Here is a 21585-nt window from a genome sequence, read left to right as displayed (position 1 = left end):
CCCTTGAGCCTTACTGGCATTCTCAACAAGCTTTGTAAGGATTGGGACTGTGGGCGTGCATGTGTGTGTGTGCTCAAAGAGACTTTACCATTTACACCCAGATTCTCACACACTTCAGTGCTGTTTAACTTGGTACAACTTCAGGACAAAAAAACTTCTTTCAGAGAGGTTGATCTTAGAGCTATATCAGCAGCTGGTGTGATCTCTGTTATTTCCACCAGTGTGAGGCAACAAGAAAAGGACAACTAGAGGCAGAAAAGAGGCAAACATGTCCCACGCTCTGCTGAGGAGGAATTCCAGCAAACAGGGTTTGCAAAATCTAATGAGGTATGTGATGGATACATCTCAGTTTCTCATGGTCGTTTCTTTTTGTTTTAGAAAGCTGCACAGCCACTGAGGTTAATGTTTAAAAGACATGTATCTCAAACCTGAGAGGTTTTGTCAGTTGTTTTTTTTTCAGATTTTGAGTGTGTTTGCTGGGAAAATCAATCTGTTTTAGTGGAAACCCTTTGATTAGTGGAAACGTTATGGGTCACATGGGGATTTAGGTGTATTTTTCCACAAGCTAATATTTGTAGTAAATAATTAATCTATTGCTTGGTCATTTTGCTATTAGACCTCACTATTGTTTTTTTGAGGATGGCAATGGAGACTTTGCAGTTGAAACATTTAAGACAAAGTAGTTGCCGAAGGATTTTCTGAGAAATGGTGTCACTAACCAGAGTCAGAGGGGAAAGGTCACCTGAGTCCATCTATTGTTTTCTGTGTGCTCATGTATGGAGGTATGTCCTGTTTCTTCTGGGGTTTGCCTCTCTGAGTTTGGTTCTATGAGGCTCTTCAGTGACTCAAATAATTTCTGCACCTGCAGCCATAGCTTGACTGGTCATTTGGGGTGCTACTTAAAATTACGATTCAATCATTTCCTATGGTTTCCTCAGTTCTGTTCACTTTTTTCATTATAACAAAGATTATAACAGGTTATAACAGTTTTTACTAAACTAAGACAGAAACAAGTCAAAAGATCTAAAAAGATTCCTTTAGTCAAGTTAATACTTTTCTAATACGTCTTACTTTTAGTTTAAATTCATTTACATTTTATGCCAACTTAAATTTCTGTGTTGTTATATCTGCAGCCAAAAGAAAAGAAACAAGAAAAAGTATAAATTTCTCACAGAGCAGTATATAATAAAAAGATTTCACTTCACTTTAAACATATTTATGTTTATTTAATTTGGACAAGAATGACTGCTTTGATTCATTTGTTCTAGGGGAGTAAGGAAAGAACATAGAAGAGAAGTGACTGCCTTTTGATGGCAAGACATCTTGTTTACAACCAGATCCAGTAGGAGGCAGACAGCAGAGGACAGAGGAGAGACCGTGATGTGGTCAGCCAGGACTCTGAAGGAAAGCTTTTGGCTCAGATATCACAACAAAACAACAAACATATAGTTTGAATTTCCTTCTCACATGCTTGTTTAAAGCCACATTCACCCACTGCTGATGTGTGTTTAGCCTGTGCAAACTTGTGACGCGCTAAAAGGCATAGTTACATGTCAATCAATCGAAACCAGTCAGATTGCTGTCATAAAATCTTACGTCGATGTACCAACATGTTATTTCGAGCCAGAATGAGATGAATTTGACTCATGGAAAGTTCTACCTGATGAAAGGAGTTCCAGGACGTCTGAATCAGGTGGTATTTGAGAATTTACACACTCCTGCTATGGAGGTGTTGTTAATCAGCAACATCCATGTCATTCATCATCAATGTAACAATCACTGGTGACTGCTCTTATGACGGATTACATTTGTGAGATGTTGAACTGGTTTCTTGAATGTTTCAATCAGCTAAAAACAATATCTGAAGAAGATCAAGATTTTAGCTTTTTCTCAAGAATACCATGACTTCTGATGAGTATTTGTTCTTCAAATGTATGAAATGACTCATCTGTCCAAAGAACATCATTCCCTGAGTCCTGGACTTTGTTTATATTTTTTGTGCAAAACTTTAGTTTGACCTTCATGAGTTTAAGTTAAGCAACACTTTCCTTTTTGCACATGAAAATTGAAATTGTGCAGTCTTTCTGATTGTACAGGAATGCACGTTCACCTCAACACTAGCACATTTATTGGTCCCCAGTTGATATTTCATAGGTTTCAAAGACTCTTTTGTAGCTGTCTTGGGCATTTTTTACAAATTGTTGTGAATGCCCACAAACTACATACTTTGGAATACTCTGATCACTGATTGGGGAGATCCTTGCCCCCAAACAAAACCAAACCTCTGTCACTGGCAGTCAACTTCATTTATGTCACGTTGTTTTCTTTAGTGTGTCGTAGTGACCGTTGCTAATTTACTGTTAGCTACAGCAGCCGTCCCTAACCCTGGTTCTGCATGTCTTAGGTGTTTCCCGTTGCTGAACACCTGGCTTAAATGAATGGGTGACTAACAGACTTTCGCAGCAATTGAAGGCATGCTAAGGAGGTATTTCAGTCATTTAAATCAACTGTGTTGTAGTGAGGAAACATCTAAAACAGACAGGACAGCAAGGGCCCCGAGGACCAGGGGTATGGGACCACTGAGCCAGAGTTATATTTACTGTTATATTTATATAACAGTAAATATTATTTTTATGTATGGATATATTATTATTATTAGTTGTTGTTGTTGTAGTAGTAGGGTTACATTATTAATAATGAATCGTATTATTCATTTGAATGGATATTCATTATTTATTCCATATAACATGATTTGTTCCATAAATAAAGCATAAATTGCTTTATTTCCATAAACTCATAAAGCCTGTTTTTTTTTTACACACACATATACTGTATATATACTGCTCAAAAAAATAAAGGGAACACTTAAACAACACAATATAACTCCAAGTAAATCAAACTTCTGTGAAATCAAACTGTCCACTTAGGAAGCAACACTGATTGACAATCAATTTCACCTGCTGTTGTGCAAATGGAATAGACAACAGGTGAAAATTATTGGCAATTAGCAAGACACACTCAATAAAGGAGTGGTTCTGCAGTTGGGACCACAGACCACTTCTCAGTACCTATGCTGTCTGGCTGATGTTTTGGTCAGTTTTGAATGTTGGTGGTGCTTTCACACTAGTGGTAGCATGAGACGGACTCCACAACCCACACAAGTGACTCAGGTAGTGCAGCTCATCCAGGATGGCACATCAATGCGAGCTGTGGCAAGAAGGTTTGCTGTGTCTGTCAGCGTAGTGTCCAGAGGCTGGAGGCGCTACCAGGAGACAGGCCAGTACACCAGGAGACGTGGAGGAGGCCGTAGGAGGGCAACAACCCAGCAGCAGGACCGCTACCTCCGCCTTTGTGCAAGAAGGAACAGGAGGAGCACTGCCAGAGCCCTGCAAAATGACCTCCAGCAGGCCACAAATGTGCATGTGTCTGCACAAACGGTTAGAAACCGACTCCATGAGGATGGTATGAGGGCCCGACGTCCACAGATGGGGGTTGTGCTCACAGCCCAACACCGTGCAGGATGCTTGGCATTTGCCAGAGAACACCAGGATTGACAAATTCGCCACTGGCGCCTTGTGCTCTTCACAGATGAAAGCAGGTTCACACTGAGCACATGTGACAGACGTGACAGAGTCTGGAGACGCCGTGGAGAGCGGTCTGCTGCCTGCAACATCCTTCAGCATGACCGGTTTGGCAGTGGGTCAGTAATGGTGTGGGGTGGCATTTCTTTGGAGGGCCGCACAGCCCTCCATGTGCTCACCAGAGGTAGCCTGACTGCCATTAGGTACTGAGATGAGATCCTCAGACCCCTTGTGAGATCATATGCTGGTGCGGTTGGCCCTGGGTTCCTCCTAATGCAGGACAATGCTAGACCTCATGTGGCTGGAGTGTGTCAGCAGTTCCTGCAAGATGAAGGCATTGAAGCTATGGACTGGCCAGCCCGTTCCCCAGACCTGAATCCGATTGAGCACATCTGGGACATCATGTCTCGCTCCATCCACCAACGTCACATTGCACCACAGACTGTCCAGGAGTTGGCGGATGCTTTAGTCCAGGTCTGGGAGGAGATCCCTCAGGAGACCATCCGCCACTTCATCAGGAGCATGCCCATGCATTGTAGGGAGGTCATACAGGCACATGGAGGCCACACACAATACTGAGCCTCATTTTGACTTGTTTTAAGGACATTACATTAAAGTTGGATCAGCGTGTAGTGTTATTTCACTATTTCACTCCAAATCCAGGCCTCCATTGGTTAATAAATTTGATTTCCATTGATGATTTTTGTGTGATTTTGTTGTCAGCACATTCAACTTTGTACAGAACAAAGTATTCAATGAGAATATTTCTTTCATTCAGATCTAGGATGTGTTATTAGAGTGTTCCCTTTATTTTTTTGAGCAGTGGTATATATATATATATAATATAATACCTATCCCAATGACTCTCAGTTTTCCAAAATGTATTTATGAACATTCAGATAGGTCAGCAAAACGTCTTGTAACCTGACATCAAATATATGGTTTTATGTATGAATTACTGTCCTCATAAAGTTACTTCAGATTTTCCTCTGAATCAGAATGAATGCTGACGGTTCGATTCTTGCCTCTGTCGAGGTTTTGTAATTGGCGAGTCACTGGAAGAATCACAAGGCTTCAAGATAACAGCTGGCAGTGTTTGGCTCTCTCATCCTGACTTATAGTTGACTCAGAAGATGGACTCTGTGTGGAGGTGCAGACAGAAACCATGACATCACACTAAATGCAGGGAGTGACTCCAAGCCCTCTGCTGTATCAGACAATTTACTGCTCGGCTGTTTTTCAGCACCGTTCGTCATCTTCCCTTCTCTTAGGGAGTTCAGATTGTTTGGACATGTTTGACCTGCTTCTGAGCAACTTCATGTAGTGGTTTCTCTATAATGTTTATTGTTTCTTTGGTTTATAATTGTCTTCTATACTGAGATCTATGTTTCTAATATTTGGTACAAATTTGAAGGATGTAAAAAATGATGAAATCCTATTTTTTTGTATCAAATTTAGACACATAGATATCACATGGATATCTGAGACCAAATATGGTCTCAGATATTTGGTCTGAGATATCTGAGACCAAATATGGTCTGAGACCAAATATGGCCTCAGATATCCATGAGATATACAGTATATGTGCATAAGGTCTCATGCACATATACTACTAACGTAGTGGCCTCAGTAGTATAATTATATGCCCAATATACCCATTTGTTGGTTTCTGTGAGACGAAGGCCACTACCAAAGCAGCTTCTGGTCAGGATTAAATTCAGACATTCCCACATACAGTATATTGCCATTTTAAATAGCTAGAAGTACACACAGGTGTATCATTTCAGATGAACATGAATAGAAAACCATTTCAGTAGAACCTCAGACAGCTAGCTTGGAAGACTGTAGCAAAGAAGGAATTCAAAGAAGTCTTATTGTTGGGTTTAGTGATCTACTGCAGAACCTGGTCAGCTCACCATCAAAAAACCAACATTAACTTCACTATGTAAAAAAGCTAGTTAGTGGAGGAAAATACTGAACCATCTAGAAATCAGTCTGGACACAGGAAGTGAAACATGGAAATGGCACAAAATGTTCAGGGAATCCACCAAAGACAATTCTGAAATGGAAAGTCCAGACAAACCCAGATCTTGATCTTATTGAGATGAAACCTGCTGTACATTAAAGAAATCATTCAAATATTAGACAGATGTCAGAAACTTGTTCAATAAGTCCCTCACTAAAGGCATTTCAACCAAAGGTGTGAAGAGTAGTTGTCAAAAATCAAAAGAAGAAATAAATACAAATTCAATCTGTTAACTTGTTTTTTTTTCATTCAGTAAAAATTTGGGTGAAATTTTCATTTACAGTTGAATAACTGAGATTAAACAACAATACCTGAACCTTACTCATAAAAAAGGACATTCTTAAAGGTGTGTCCCAATAGTTCTGAACATCTGTTGGTATGAAAAAAGTAATCAGCTCTGATCTCTTAAATATTTGTTGGAGGGATGTTGGAGGTGTTTAGAGCATGATCTTAATTTTGAACTAGTGCTGATGTTTTTTTGGAAAGACTTTATTTGGTCTCAGATTCTTTACAGGTTTCTTATTGTGTGACAGAAGAAGCGGTCACAAGGGCTTGCTGTTATGTGAAGGGGTCATGGCAGGCGTGCCGCAGACCTGATCTGCTTTTAATCAGCTCTTTGTCAGGTTGGCTCAGCCTGCAGCACAGACCGGGGCAGATCTGTGACCTCTAAGACTGGATCTCTGACTCATGTGTGGGTTGCCTCAGTGTGTCCAAAGAGATAAGACATTCTGGAATGTGTTTGGGGGAGGTGGGCTGATGAGTGACGAGAGCACAGGCCTCTCGCAACTCTCCACATGTTGTCTTCATTAAAAGGATGAAGGACCGTCAGTCATAGGTAGCTGTGATACCAGTTCTTTTCTGGCCTACCTAGCTACTTGCTAGGAAAAGTAAATCAATGAAGAGTTGTTTCAGTTGTACAGCTGCCAGCTTGTTTTCTCCTGACCACAGTGGTCTTTTGAATTGATCTTTTTCCCTTTTTTCCACTCAAAAATAATGCTAAATCTTTAATCTCAAAGTTTCTCTTACGGTTAGCAAATAGGAAAATGTCATAAATTAGGTGGAATCTTCTCAAATGTCCAATTGGTCAACGGTGTCCAACCAGCTACCAGAGTTAGCATCAAAATGTATCAACATTAGCTCCATGTCAAAGTGACACAAAGCAGTCAGTTGTTTGGGCTACGCATCCCAGGTTGGGTTTGAAATATTGAGTTTCAGTAATTTTATTTAAAAAAAACTTTGAACTTGTTTAGTTCATGAACTGCAACGTCAAGTTTTTCCTCTAAAAAAAAAATCTCATGCTTGTTTCTGCTCCAACGCATTGGTAGTTATGAAACCAATTTTTTTTTTTTCTCATAGAGAAAATCAACTCTGTGTTGTGCCAAGATACCTCAAAGTCTGCTTCTGCTGTCCTGTCTCATGGTCGCCTCATATTGTTTGTCTGAGTATAGCGTAAAGTTGAACTTAATTTAGTTTCAGTAAATTTGCCCAAGTGATTGATAAAATAAAGACAAGCGGGAGTCTGACTTGTTGTGGCCTCTGAACCCACCTGTTGATTTATGTTCTGGAGTTGCAGTGACTCATTGCATCTCTCTGTTCTGACTTGTTCCTGCAGCACAGTGACTTCATCTATAACGTGTTCCCACCATGCCCGTCTGCACCACATAGGCTGGAGGGCTTTCAGGCTGAATGCTAAACCTTGTTATTATTGTATCATTCAATCCATTCATCCACCTGATGACAGCGTGAGAGATTACAAAAGAACAACTGAAGTATAATACCCTCAACCTGTTCCCTCCTGACTGTGATCCCTCTTCTTCTGTTGCACTTCAACATGTGCAAACAGAGCAAAAGGCTTTGTGTGGTTGCCGTCAGTTCTTATCCATCATGTGAGTATGGATCTGCTATGAAACAAATCTGCCAAGTAACCGATTCTGCTCCAACGACACAGCGAGGCTCCGAAGAACTGTTAGACTCGTCTAGATTTCCGGTCTTGTCTTTGTTTCCTTAATGTCCAAATAAACATTAACAACAGAGTCACCTTCTGAAGGAGTATTCAGAAGGCTGGTGGCCAGATATGAAAGGTATCTGGGAAGGAACACCAAGAGACAAAAGCAATAAAAATTATGGCAAATAAACATGTAAGAAGGAAGACGATGCTGAACAAACTTCTAGCAGCCTTGGCTCGACTCTGACCAGAACCCACAGAATGATGATCAACATGACATAAGCAACTGAAAACACAAAAGCAGAGAATTGGACATATTCACTTGCATGATGACCAAAAGCATTTGCAATGTGTACACAGAAATGAGAAGCTGCTTTTTTGTTGTGCACAAGTGACACAATGATTTGAAGATTGAACGAGCATTGAACAAGTTTTGGACTTATTTACATTAATCTCACTTAATTCTTTTGGTTTGTTCGATGACAAATTGCTTTTTTTGTGTTGAATTTACTTAAGAGTTCTACATTTTTAACTTAAAGAAACTTTTCTTTGACTTTACTTGAAACAATTAAGTTCAATGCTTCGTTCGTATCCTGACATCTGACGTCATGACACAAGCTTCACCAGAGACAGATCCTGTACCGACTGTGATGCTGCAGTGGTGGAGCACATAAACAGGTCTTAGTCCTTGATGTGGCCATCACAGGTTCAATTCCCGGCCTGATGACCTTTGCTGAATGTCTTCCCCATCTTCCATTACTCACTTTCTTGTCTAACTACTCTTAAATAAAGGCCACTAGAGCAAAGAAATCTTTAAAAAAAAGATCCTTTATTAGTTTACTTCTTCATTTGAAGTAAACTAAATGATTTCAGAAAGACTGACTTAAATTTGCCAAGTTAAACCAACTTAATAGATTGAGTTGGATAAACGTAATTGGATTGCTTGTTACCAATTGAAGCAATTCAATTAAGTTGGTTCAACTATTTTCTTTTTTCAGTGTAGCTTTCTTAGTATTTAATGAAAGTACCCAAAAATAAACCATAGAAAGCAAATGAAGACAACAACCTCTGACTGGCAGTGTGAGGCATGTTCATATTCGACTTCATCCTCAAATATGTTGTTGTGACTTTCCGCCACCTCAAACTGAGGAACTCAGCTTCAAATCAACTCAAACCAACGATCACTTCCTGATCTGACTTCAGAATTCGTATGAAGAAATTTTAAACGTTAACTGAATTCATGCAGACACTTTTCTGCTCTTAAAAACTGGATGTGTCCTTCTAGATAAATCACTGCTCCTAATCTGGTGTGGACTGGACTGATGTCCATGACGTGGCTCAAGGGAACTTCATCAACAATTATTTGAGGAAACGCTCAGTGGGACAGCATGTCCGTTCTTGCCTCTGGTTTTGGTTTACAACAAAAGAATACCACCTAGAAGAAGTTTGTTTAAAGTCACTGCAATGGCAACATCAGCACAGATGAGCTCTGTATGTTAAGCCCGTTTTGGAAAACAAGGTTAAAATCTCCATCTCTATGCAATAATTACATGGCAGGAGAAAGAGAAACAAAGAATGTTTTTGTGAAAAAAAATGCAGCAGAAGAAAGTTAAAATACTTGTAACACCTTTGCTTAAAATCACCAGTTTAATGATTTATCATTTAAATTTAGTATGTTGGGGATGCTGCCGAGAATGACAAAATACCTCAGCAATAATTAAGAGAGAAAATGCAAGGTGAAAGCACAGTGAAATAAAAATAATTCTTTGACCAATTAAAAAAAAAAAATCTGAACTTGCACTAATGAGCGTTTTTTTCATGAAATCAGTCTGATCTGATATAGTTCTGATCTATTACATCCAGATGGAGATTGTGAGTTTGATTCCTAGCACTTTACAACTGGCAAAACCTCCCAAAACAAACTGAAACAAAAACACTTGCTTTTAAAAAATTTAAGTGTCATGTCTTGTCATTACAGCCTATGATGGGAAATCATGTTTGTTGTACAAAATCAGGAACTCAAGACAGAGATTGAGAAATTGACCTTATGAAATCAAGACTGCATCTATAGCATCAAAGTAGACTCACCATAATAAGTGAGATATCAATGCCCACCGCCACCAGGAAACAGCACTTTCTTCTGTTTCCTGTCATGACATGGTTTATTGACAGAACAAAAAACTGAACAAGTTTATTTTCTCAACTTCCAGCTCAATGTGTCATGACTGTAATCTATGAGTTTTACATATAAATGATCTGAGCTGGCCTGACACTTCTGTTCCTTCTGTTCTCACAACAATTAAAATAAATAAAAAAATCCCACTGATTTTCCATCCAACTGTTCACACCAATGACACCCAACTTATCTGCATACTAGGGCTGGTGCTTCAGCTTCAGAAAAGGTAACCCTCTATGGCACATGTGTCAAACTCAAGGTCCATGGGCCAGATCATAGCTTTTTATGTGGCCATCATAAACACTAATTGTGCTTAAATATTATTTTATCAATCAAAGCAATGTAGTTTATCTTATACTGCCAAATTTCATCAATCAGTCCCTCCAGTTTCTTGTGAATTTCACGCAAAATCAACAAATCCACGAACTTTTTTGCACTAATACTTAATTGGTGTTTTATTGCAAAAATGATCAAAAACTTTCTTACTTGTACTAAACAGCTGCCTCAGCCTTAATTGATGACAGATTATAATCCATAATCTATACAGCAAGTAATAAAAAGTTGCATTTACTGTCAAAAATAAGCTCAAATATTTCCAAATTAGTAATACAAACACTTTGGTTTTTATTGCAAAAAATCACAAGACAATCGTGTCATCCTAGAAGGACTGAAAAGATGTTCACTATTATTTAATTTTAAGAATTCATTGATATTTTAACAGTTTGTGAACGGGTTTAATCAATACATCCCGTCACAACCGACCCTTTAAGAGCATTTGTGCTCTTGATTTGGCCCAAAACAAAAATGAGTTTGACACTCCTGCTCTATGGTTACATGTTACTGTTGGAGTTCATTCATATTGTCTCTGTGCACCACCAGGTCCGTTAACCAGCTTCAGAACCTGACCAGAACCCCTCAGGGTTATTACCTTGAGAAATAATGAGATTTGGTTAAATAAAAAGAAAAAAAAACAGGCTTTAATGCTGAAAAATTGTCAAAAGTTACAAGACATGCATGTCATAAAAAAGGAATAGAGAGAGTTACATTCACTGTCCAGTGCTGGGCCACACTTAGTTCACCTTAGGGGTGACACCAAGTGAGGCAAAGATTGTATCGTGTGTTTAGCTTTTATTATTTTCTGCAAACTGTGTCCTTCCTAAAGGGTAGTCTAATCAGTTTCAATCTGTTGCTAGCGGTAGTCACACATAAACATGGTTATGTCAACTGCAGCGTGTGAGTGTATGCAGATAAAAGAGGATAAAAGAGATAGAGGAACACATAGAATCCAAAACATTACATTATTGAGGGTAAAAACAACATGCAAAGTAACCTGTTTACAGATGAAGCAATGTGAAATATTTGTGGAATTTACACCACAACGCATACTGTGGATATAAACTTACATTTTGCACGTTTCCCAGCAGTCTTTTTGCATATTTTATCAAAAGTGTTGAAGCATTTACATTAGTTAATGCCCTGTTTTCAACCACTCCTTACTGATGTATGAAAATGCTGCTCCTCTCCTTTTGGCGTGTTTGAACGCATACGTAGCATTTTCACAAAAAGCCGCTGGGATGTTTCCATGCCTGGAACTTCAGTAGTTGTTCTTCTGCCCAGACTCACCGCTCAGAGGAGCATTGAGGATGCTGAAGAAGTGGAGCGGGAACGTCGCCGAAAGGCTCGAGAATCTTTACGCCGACGGAACAGCGGCTCAACACCTGAAGACTCGTCACCAGAGAGCGAGGCGCTGGAGGAGAGGAACACGTGAGCACACACAACAAAACTGACCGTCTTCATACTGCAGCTGATTCATGTTATAAGAGACGGGCGAGTTTGACTTCCATTTTGATATATTATTAATCAGACTGCAGACTTCTCTAGCAAACAAATGGTTATATCAATCAATCAAACTGACGTCACAGTTACAAGTTTAGATAGGTCCTGTATAATAAAGCCGCTAAAACATAATTCTAGAAGTCGTGAAGTAACCCTTACTCCTGCCCACTCTCTCAAAAATGAGTGTAAAATATGTCATTCAGCATACTATCAAAAATGAGTTTCTTCTCAGTTTGCACCTGATATTGTAATGCATACTGAGATAAGTGAAGGAAATGCTAATGCTCACTGAACTGAATCAGTTTTTATCCACTTCACTGTTTTTTACATTTTGTTTTTTGCATGATTTGCCAGTGGCTGACAGTGGTGCAGTTGGTAGGTGGTAGAGCTGTTGCCTTGCAGCAAGAAGGTCCTGGATTCGATTCCTGGCCTGGGGTCTTTCTGCATGGAGTTTGCATGTTCTCCCTGTGCATGGTGGCTTCTCTCCGGGTACTCCAGCTTTCCAAAAACATGACAGTTAGGTTAATTGGTTTCTCTAAATTCTCCCTAGGTGGGCGTGTGTGTGTGTCCATGGTTGTGCCTCCTGTCTGTTTCTGTGTTGCTCTGCGACAGACTGGCGACCTGTCTAGGGTATACCCCGCCTCTCGCCCGGAACATTAGCTGGAGAGGCACCTCCTGACCCCACTAAGGGGTACAGAAAACGGATGGATGATCAGCTAGTGCCTCATTGCATGCTCTCTGCATAAGAGACTCCAGCTCTGCTGAAGGGAAGCTGTTACTTCTCCTTATCTAAATCAATACTAGATATTGATTAGGATGTTTCCTAGCTGGGTTTTCCTTCTTTTTTGTTATATAGTTTTTCAAATATTTTCTTTTGGGTGTGTTGCGAGGAACAGATCCAGACCTCTCAGGGGAGCTTTCATTAATTTTTATCTTAGCTGCTTATTTTTGTTACGTAAAACATGCTTAAACCGAGACAATTTTCTGTAAACTGCCAAACCATTGAATCAATGTGATAATAAATGATGTCATATTTATTTGAAGGTTTGGTGTCTTATGGATGAATTTTTCTGAAATCCTGCTTTCAGACTGAAAATGTGTGCTCTTGGCAAAAATATTCCTCCATAGAGCCTGGAGATTCAAACTTTTTGGAAATGCATTGTTAATAAGAACATTTTATCACTTTATATTGTCATAGCAACCTGATTTGGTCAGAATGCATCCAGGTGAAAAATTTAATGAACTACAGAAAACTGCATCACACAAACAGGCTGCTGCATTGCAACAAAAATGTTAGAGTTTCACTGAAAACCCAACAGGACTTATAAGAACAAGATATGTATATACTGTACATGTGTACACTCAATATTTTCCTCTTTTTTAAAGTATTTTCCAGGCACACAGTGGCATTTTATAGCATGATCAAGTAACTATGTTACCTTCAGTTGTTATAAAAGTGCTGTATATATTTCAAATATGACTTAAAAGACAATTTACTTTAACACCTTGAAATCCACAACAAACATAAAAAGAACGAGATGGTGTCCTACCGAGGCACCGGACATCTGTGGGACCATCTAATGTCAAACAGTCTTAGCTGATTTACCTTCTTTGCTTGAGAGCAAACAGTCCTTCAAGCAGATTGTTTGCTGCTTGAGAGAAGCAGTAAACAGTCTCTCTCCCCTGCACCATGATGATGATCTGAAGAGCGACATGCAGCTGCTTTCTTATTACATAGCATGCAAAGAATGTCTCAAGAGAAAAAGCATCACCATGCCACAACCTGTGGTGTCTCAGGAGACCTGAAATTTAAGGCCTGTAAATTACTGCTTTCACCTCCAACACCTCCTCTGTCTCATGGCAGGCTCAGCCGGCCTGGAATTGTGGTGATTCAACATTAGGTAACTCTGCTGCTGCAAGTCTGTCATTTCCATACCTCTTGTATGACTATAGCAGTGATGTAAGGCTCCCTTTTAATTTGTGGTTAGATGGGAGATTTTGTAATTCGCCTTTTGTGGCAATTCAATAATTAGTCTGTGATCGTTTTTCTAGTGTAATAAGCATCTGCTGGAATAACAGCGAAGCAGATTATAGTTACTCCACTGGCTAAATGAGCAGCCAAAGTAAATTTCCTTGTTCCTAAAGGAAACACTTCAGAGACCTCAAAGCAGTTTTAGTGACTCCCAAACAGAATTGCTGGTATTTTAGTTTTGCTACTTCATCAGGAATCAATCAGAGACTTAGGGTTCTACTGGGTGATCAAGCGATCACCCAGTAATCATCTGTGGAATGTTAATAAAATCCTCCTGCCACCTCCCGGAGACTCAGAACACATTTTCACTAGGAAACAGAGTCCTGATTAAAGGTGGCAGAGTAAGACATCATACCATCCTGCATGTAACAGCTGCAGGTAGCTCTTGGACAGCCCTGATTCAAGCCAGAAATATCATAAAGTGCTAGCTTATTTGACTCTTTATTCAAAAAGTTTCCAACTCTTCCTAGAATCTCTGAATCCATAATTTTTGTTGAACCTTGTAATCTTTTCGTGGAAGAAGAACCTATGTCCTTTAGAGTACATTGTTTCAGTGTGCTGCTGAAAGGTAAAATCACTGACCAATAACTGTTAGTTAACAATATAACGGTCTGGCACTAAAACCAGCTAATACTCGTAGGTAGAAGAATATTTAGCTGTGTTCCAGAGAGCTTGTTCATATTTACTATTAGGAATGTAGTTATAGTTCTTACAAAAGCTTTGAGAAAAAGGTTTGGCTAATAGCTCCAAGCCTCCCTGTCAACAATAACAGTGTTTCTGAATGTGTTATAAATATTCTGAGTCAGACAAATCTATACAAAACTTTCTCATTAGTCTGCTGATAAAATGCAATCTCATAATTGTTGTGTTTCCATTAAATAAGAGGCGCAATTGAAATGACACATGAACAAGTCATTAAAAAACGTTACACCATGATCCTCCAACTACTTCCTGTTATCTTCTTCTTTGTGACCCGTGTGATGCGAAAAAAACTATTTCCGTTGCAGTTTTGCAAAATGAACCAATTTTGATACAGCCGAAAAACCTACCTCCAAAACTGTTTACCAAAAAACTGGAGTTTTTTTCTTTTTGGTGTGTTTCGAAATGTCCAATTGGGCAATTATACGGTCAATGGAGACGCAGTTACTGAAATATTCCTAATTTACGTGGAAGGCCCACACTACAACAAAGTGATTTTAAAGATTTATTGAAGTGGAGAGCTTGAAATGAATTGGGCAAAGCGATGCATCTTTTGTGGAGAACGGCAGTTCCCTAAGCTAACCTAAAACCCAATTATACAATTAGAACAAAGAGGAGACGGAATAAAGGACATGAATAATAGTTTGAAAAGAAGGTCAATAAAAATGTTCATTGTTTTAAACTGTAGCTGCCCTTCAGAAAGTCCTACTGAGCTCATTATAGGCGCTACTTCTCAGTGTAACGCTGGTAAAAATGTTTTTAAAGGGTTTAAGAAGAGCCATGTTGTCTTCCTGAAGGCGGAGTTTCAGAAAGAGCAGGAGTTTTTGAAGAAACAGAGGCCCAATTTCAAGGCCTTAAATTAAGCAATTTAATTTCTTTTAAGTCATATCTTATATATGGGAGTTCTTACAACTCTAGTTAACATAGTTACTTGATTGGGCTATAAAATGGCACTATATGTCTTGGAAACACATAACACTGCCCTTTTAAGAGGTACATGGTTACAGGTGTGCCACCCAAATAGTTGAACCATATTTGTATGACTGTCTCTTGTTACTTCAGGTATGATCGTGAACTGAAACCCAGCAGTTCCCCTTCTCTTGAGGAGGATGAGGGTTTTAGTGACTGGACTCAGCGCAGAGAAAAACAAAGACAGCAGCGACTGCAGGAGCTCAGTCAGGATGGAGAAGAAGAGGAAGAAGAAGAAAATGTCTTTATGAAGAACAATGCAGCCAATAAGGCTGCTCACCCTGCTTCGACACCGTTCAGTCCAGTTCAAAGACAAGATCAGGAAGATACTGACAGCATCAGGATGAAGGCAGAGAGGAGGAACAAGTATGAAGAAGAGGTTAGGAGAGTGAAGGAGAGGGGGGAAATGAAGAAGGACAAAGTGCTGCTTTCCACAAAACAAGAGACTCAAAGGTCAAATACAGAGGTAAGAGTTTTGTATCAAACATTTAAGTGTTTGATTTCTGAAGTTGCTCAGAATTTTTTTTCTGTTTCTATTTTTTTTTGTCATTAATCTGTTTCTGAATTTATCAAGTAAAAGATAATAGTCATGAAATCAGAGAGATCTTCCTTAGATTTAGAGTGTTGTGAGAAACAATATGTAGCTATCTACACCACTAATTTCATTTAATTCAACTCAGTTTTATTATTTAGTGCAGATTCTCAACAATCGTCTTTTAAAACCACGTGAAAAAAATCCATTGTTAAAATGTGTTAATTTAGTCCAACCCAACAGACTTAAAAGTTAGTTTCATGTATTCTAACTTGATCATAGCTGGTAAACAAAGCAGTTAAGCTTAGCTTGTCAAAGCCAGCTGATCAGAAGGAGCATGTAGCTACAGTCAGCAGTGGATCCCAGAGTCACAAACGCATAGTTAGCAGCATGCATGTGACAACAGTGAGAAGGAAAACTCTCCTTTAACATTAAGAGATCTTGCTTAGAGTGAGAGAGACTTTCTTTCAGTTACTCTGAGAAACCGGGTTTAACTCAAATGTTTTACACATGTGGGCAAATTGTTGGCATGCCTCTCTGAAAGAATGGAAAGCCTTCAACGGTCACTGAAATAACTTGAAATAGACAAAAGTAACAATAAATACAACTTGACTAAAAGTAACAAATGAATATCAGACATTGTTGTTAAAAAGAACATTTTGAATTTAAAATGAAAAAAAACATTTTTTTAAATTAAAAAATTAAAACATATTTGATCAAGATTTTTAATGTCTGGTACACATTAAAAAAAAAATCTGATATGTTCAAATAGTGTTTTTTTTCCAACATTTTACCAACAGGAAGTGAAAATGAAAGAACTTAAAGTATCCTACACATCCAAGGTTTTCCTGTGTCAGAAGCCAAAACACAACAGCCAAGAGAGTGGCACGGCCCGCCAGGAAGTGACATCAGTCATGAACCAGAAGAGCAGATCTAGCAGGTGTGTGGTGGGTGTGTGCGTGTATGTGTGTGTGAGAAAATAGTCCAAACATAACGCTCTTAATTTATCCAGCATGAAAGAAATAGATTTTTTGGTAATACTTTATTTGAAGGTTTGTTCACAAGTCTGACATGACTCAAAAAAAAAACATGACATAACATCTGTCATGAAGAATACTTTATGAATATTCATGCCTATTATCATGGAAATGTCATTCGGTAAATAATGCCACTTTTAATGCAAAGTTTGCACTTTTAATAGACTTTTAATGCAACTTTTAGAGCAACTTTGCATTACAATTGTCATTATTTACTGAATGACACTTCATGACAACAGTCATAAACATTCATAAAGTCTTCTTCTTGTTCATGACAGCTGTTATGTCATGAACATAACAGCTTATGTTTATGATAGTGTCATGTCAGTCTTATGCACAACCCGTCAAATGTTACCGATTTGGTATTCCTGGACAGCATAACCTACACAAATATCACCAATATTCTTCTGATCATATTTCTGTGTTTAGAAGGGCAAAAGTAGTTATTTTGGGACTAAAGCTTCATAAAATAATAAACTCAGATAACTTGTTTAATTGTTTGTTTAATTAATGAGTCCTATATGTGCTCCAGAGCCAAAACCAAGATATTTGTGTCATATGCAGACAATTTGTGGAGTCAGAGGAGGCGAAGCCCTTCCTGGAGGCGGAGCAGAGACTGGAGAGGATTCGCCAGAGCCTGCAGGAGAAGGAGAGTCAGGAGCTGGAGCAAATTAGACATAGGCAGTTTGAGGCCGAGCAGGAGCTGGAAGAGCTGAAGACGAGACGGAAGGAGAGACGGCGAGCTCGTGAGGAAGAGGAGCGCCAGAGAGAGGATGAGGAGAAGCAGCAGCTGGCTGCTGAGGAGGTGCTTAAAGCAGAACAAGTGAAATAAAAACTATGATGCTTTGGCTTTATGTGGAGGAAATGTATCATCTCTCTGACTATATCAAATAAAATAGCTTAGAGATTAACCAATTTTTTTTTTTTGCACATTTCAGCAACAAGGCAGTACAAAGAAAGTCAATCATTCAGTAAAGGCCATTTAGCACAATCAAGTCCTAAAACTTTCGGGGTGAATTGAGTTTAGGTTGTGTTTTTGTAAGAAGGAGCTGCTGTTATGACCAAAGTAAAACAAAAACAAAAAAACAAAAAAAAAACTTCCTTTTACATCAGCCAGAATATTTTGGAAATGACGACTTCGCTGAGGAATGTTCAGGGAGGAAAATGATGTCTGTTTCATATGAGACCGTATTGCACAACATGATGTGATCGAGTGTTTTCGAATTCCATTCAGGAGGAAAGAAGAAAGATGAGGGAAGACATGGAGAGGAGGAGGATGGAAGCAGCAGAAAGGATGAAGAGCCTCAGTACGTCCAGTGCAGAAGGAGAGGAGGCGTTCAGTCCCAAAGTTTCAACACATAAGGTGATAAAAACTGAACAGCATGACTTTGTTTTCAGCTGCAAAACTGTAAAACACTGTTTATTTTTACTTTGTGCTGTGGTATTCAGCATCATCTAGTCTTATACAACCAAAAAGTGCTTAAGCAGCATGTTTTCAGAACTTTACACTTCACATCTGACCTGCATGTTGGGTTAAAAACTGGAAAAATAATAAACTTAAGTGGAACTAAGCTTGTATCTGTTCTGGACGAAAGAAATAAAAAAGAATGATATGAATGTGTCAGATGACAATAACTGTTAGTTAGCTGACGACTTTATTTTTTGTGTTGTTAAATGAAATGAAATTAAAGTTACATTAAAACCCCATCTGGTAAAATCCTATGTTATGTAGCAAAAAGCCTTTAACAGGACACCACCATGTTTATCTTACCTTTATTTATCAGTTTAGTTAAAGATTTTGCTACCTGGTTTAAGTAATCCTCAGTTTTAATCTTGCTTACAATCAATTAGAAAGGACATTAAAAATAACCAAAAACAGAAGCACCAGACCAGGCTTTGTTACTTTGACTTTTGTGAAATAAACTTTATTGAACATACAATAAAGGAATGAACATAACTGTGTTCTCTTTGCAGATGATGAGTTCAGTCTTTTAGCTCTTGTAAGTTGCATGTGTGTGTGCGTGAGTTTGCAAAGCCAGCATGACTTGGCTGCACCTTGGCAGCATGTGACGTTGTTTTAGAGTTCACTGATACTTCCACACTTACGTTGCTTTCAAATGTTTAAGACTTTATGAACAGATGAGACCACACGTCGAGATAAACTGAATAAAACGACACACTGACCATTTTGTTTCACTGTGTGAACTTCAGTCAGATCAAACTAGAAATAGAAATACCACATTTATTTTCTTTATGCTAAATGCCACAGAAATGTGTATTTTAATCTTTTTGTCAATGAACTATGCTAACAATTTACACCTGCAGTCATCCACTGCGCCTCATGTTTCAATGATTTTTGCTCTTTCATGCATCAAAATGCTATCAGTTAATTCTTTCATGCAGCAATATTTTGACCGAAACATATTCTGATTATAATTAGCTCAATTTTGAAAAGGTACCATGTTATCCCAGTCCTGTCCTCATCATCAGCCCTGACAGAAGCTTTTATTTGAAATGACTCAGGTGTCACCATGTTGATCAGGGCTGCCTGGAAGATGAGATGCTCTGTGGCTTTCTGCTTGAAAAATCACTAAGAATCACACTGTCACAACTAAGTGTTAAACATGTCAAAGAGTTTGGTAAGCATGTGTAGCACCATGGACATCTGGGGCTTTGTTTAGGAACTTGACAGTCTGAAGGTATGACACATGACCCAAACTTTTTTTCTTTTTCAGATCACAGAGAGAACCAACTCCCTGAACCGTTCACTAAAGAAAAGGTAACTATGTTCTCAGTCTTTTTTTTTTTTTAATGAGAAGAAAAAGTTATTATTTTTGAAATATTTCAACAAAACTGTTGATGAAATATTTTAAATATTTTAAAGATTCTATTCAAAGTAAAACAGAATATGACTGCTAGTCCACGGTGTCCAAAGTGTGGCTGATGGGCCGTTTGTGGCCATCAGAATGATGTCACCACAGTCACCATTCAAGAAATGTGGTCAAACTCAAAGGCGGCTGATGCAGATACTTTTTAAAGATTTTATGGTTGTCATTTCCACTAACTTGGAGCTTTTAAAGTAAAATAAGTTAAATTAACCTTTAATCCAACTATTTCAATGACCATATTTTATCTCCTTTGGTTTTAGCAATCATAGTAAATAAGACCAATAAGAACTTCCAACAAGTAGTCTTTATTGCACCCATTCAGTTAACTTCCGTAAAGAACAAAGAGTTCTTGTTTCTGACAAAGGCTAAAAATATGCCACCAAACAAAAAACTAACCCCTAAAAGTGTGAGCCTTTCCTTAATGAACAACTCTTTAAATGCTTTGGATGTGAAGGGATTTACAGATTCACCCTCCTAACAAAACTCTGACAACTTTACACTGTTCATGTGATGTGTGTTTGGTTCATCGTTGAGGAGATGAAATAAAATATACAAGAAATGTTTTGTGTTTTTAATCTGCAAAGCATTTCAATTTGTGGGCTTTCATTACTTTCAGGTTAATGATTTTGGCTTGAATACTAAGAGGTTTGGACATCACAAGTTAAAGCAGCCAATGAACAAAGATTGCTGCCCCATCGCTAGTCTGTAAAGCTAATATTTAGCCTGCTGATATTTCTCAAAGAGGCAGCTTTTGAAACCATTCCATGCTGGAGAGACAAAATTTTCCACAATGAATTGTTTTCAGAATTAACATCAGCAGCCCTGGTCTGAAAAAAGGTGGAAGTTGCAAGAACTTTCAAATCACTTTAAATCTACTTTAGTAGAAAATGCTGTTATTAATCATTATGCCTAAAGTTGAATGGCTAAATCTTCAGTTGTTTGTCCTAACTGCTTTAGAGCTGCTGATTAACTCTTAGTTGCCTGAAGTTAAGACAGACATGGCAACACAAGGAAGAAGGTCAACCAACATACATTTCTCAGGATATAATACTCCTAGGTTGTGATTTGTAGCTCTGCTTAATGGAGTCCAGATGTCAGGGACTGTCTGACATCAGTAGTGGGTGAGGGACGGCGGCTCCAGGCAGTCTGCAGAAGGAAATGATCAGTTCTGAGGAACTTTCAAGACAAGGGATCAGGATGTATAAGTTCAAGATCATTTAACTTCCTTGTTGATAGCTTTCGAGAATTCACGCTTGATATTTTCTAAAGAAGAATAACTCAATAACATCTCTATTGAGTGAATCCAGTCCTTTCTGAAAATATGGTACTTAAACTCGTCTGCTTGAGGCAGACCTTTAACCCAGAGTGGACGGTCCAACATTGGGGAGACTCCTTTGGGATTCCCTGACTTGTCAGTTGGTACAAAAAAAAACATATGAAGATGCCTTCAGGAAATGTATGGAAATATCTGACCTACAAAGGTAAAACAGCAATTGCTTAGTCTTGACTATCTGTTTTTGTGTAGAAACAAAAAGGCTTAGTCTCTGGAAGCTCTAAAATGACATATCATGACAGCTAAGTGAAAAGTTGCACACAGACAGTTTTCTGTCTTATCTAGTTAACCGTTTGTGGCTTTCATTTTAACAGACATCAGTGTCTTATGTCTAATTTAGCAACAGTTTCAAGAAGACTCAGCCTCCCTTCCTCCTGACCAGAATCGATGATAAGATGGAGCAGTACACTCACGCTGTGGAGGTCAGCATCCCACACACATTTCCAGCATTGGACAAAAAGTACATGTTTATGTGTTTCAGTAATGTTGGATATATTACTGAAAATAATTATTTTTCAGTAATATAATTAG

The 21585-nt window shown here is 38.5% G+C and overlaps 1 protein-coding gene across 1 annotated transcript in view; it reads left to right on the top strand.

The window, feature by feature from the left end:
• Positions 1–21585, top strand: part of lsp1a (lymphocyte specific protein 1 a) — a 32972-nt gene continuing 11387 nt past the window's right edge. The window contains exons 1-8 of the mRNA XM_032547702.1: positions 1–327; positions 11346–11492; positions 15358–15730; positions 16597–16736; positions 17398–17638; positions 18068–18196; positions 19569–19612; positions 21395–21476. Of these exons, the coding sequence (XP_032403593.1) occupies positions 269–327; positions 11346–11492; positions 15358–15730; positions 16597–16736; positions 17398–17638; positions 18068–18196; positions 19569–19612; positions 21395–21476 (1215 nt within the window). The 5' untranslated portion in view covers positions 1–268. The remainder of the gene's footprint in view (positions 328–11345; positions 11493–15357; positions 15731–16596; positions 16737–17397; positions 17639–18067; positions 18197–19568; positions 19613–21394; positions 21477–21585) is intronic.

Source organism: Xiphophorus hellerii, chromosome 2, assembly GCF_003331165.1.
Source record: "Xiphophorus hellerii strain 12219 chromosome 2, Xiphophorus_hellerii-4.1, whole genome shotgun sequence".
Classification (NCBI taxonomy): Eukaryota; Metazoa; Chordata; class Actinopteri; order Cyprinodontiformes; family Poeciliidae; genus Xiphophorus; species Xiphophorus hellerii.
Note: the sequence above shows the minus strand (reverse complement) of the source record. Positions and strands in the feature narration are given on the sequence as shown.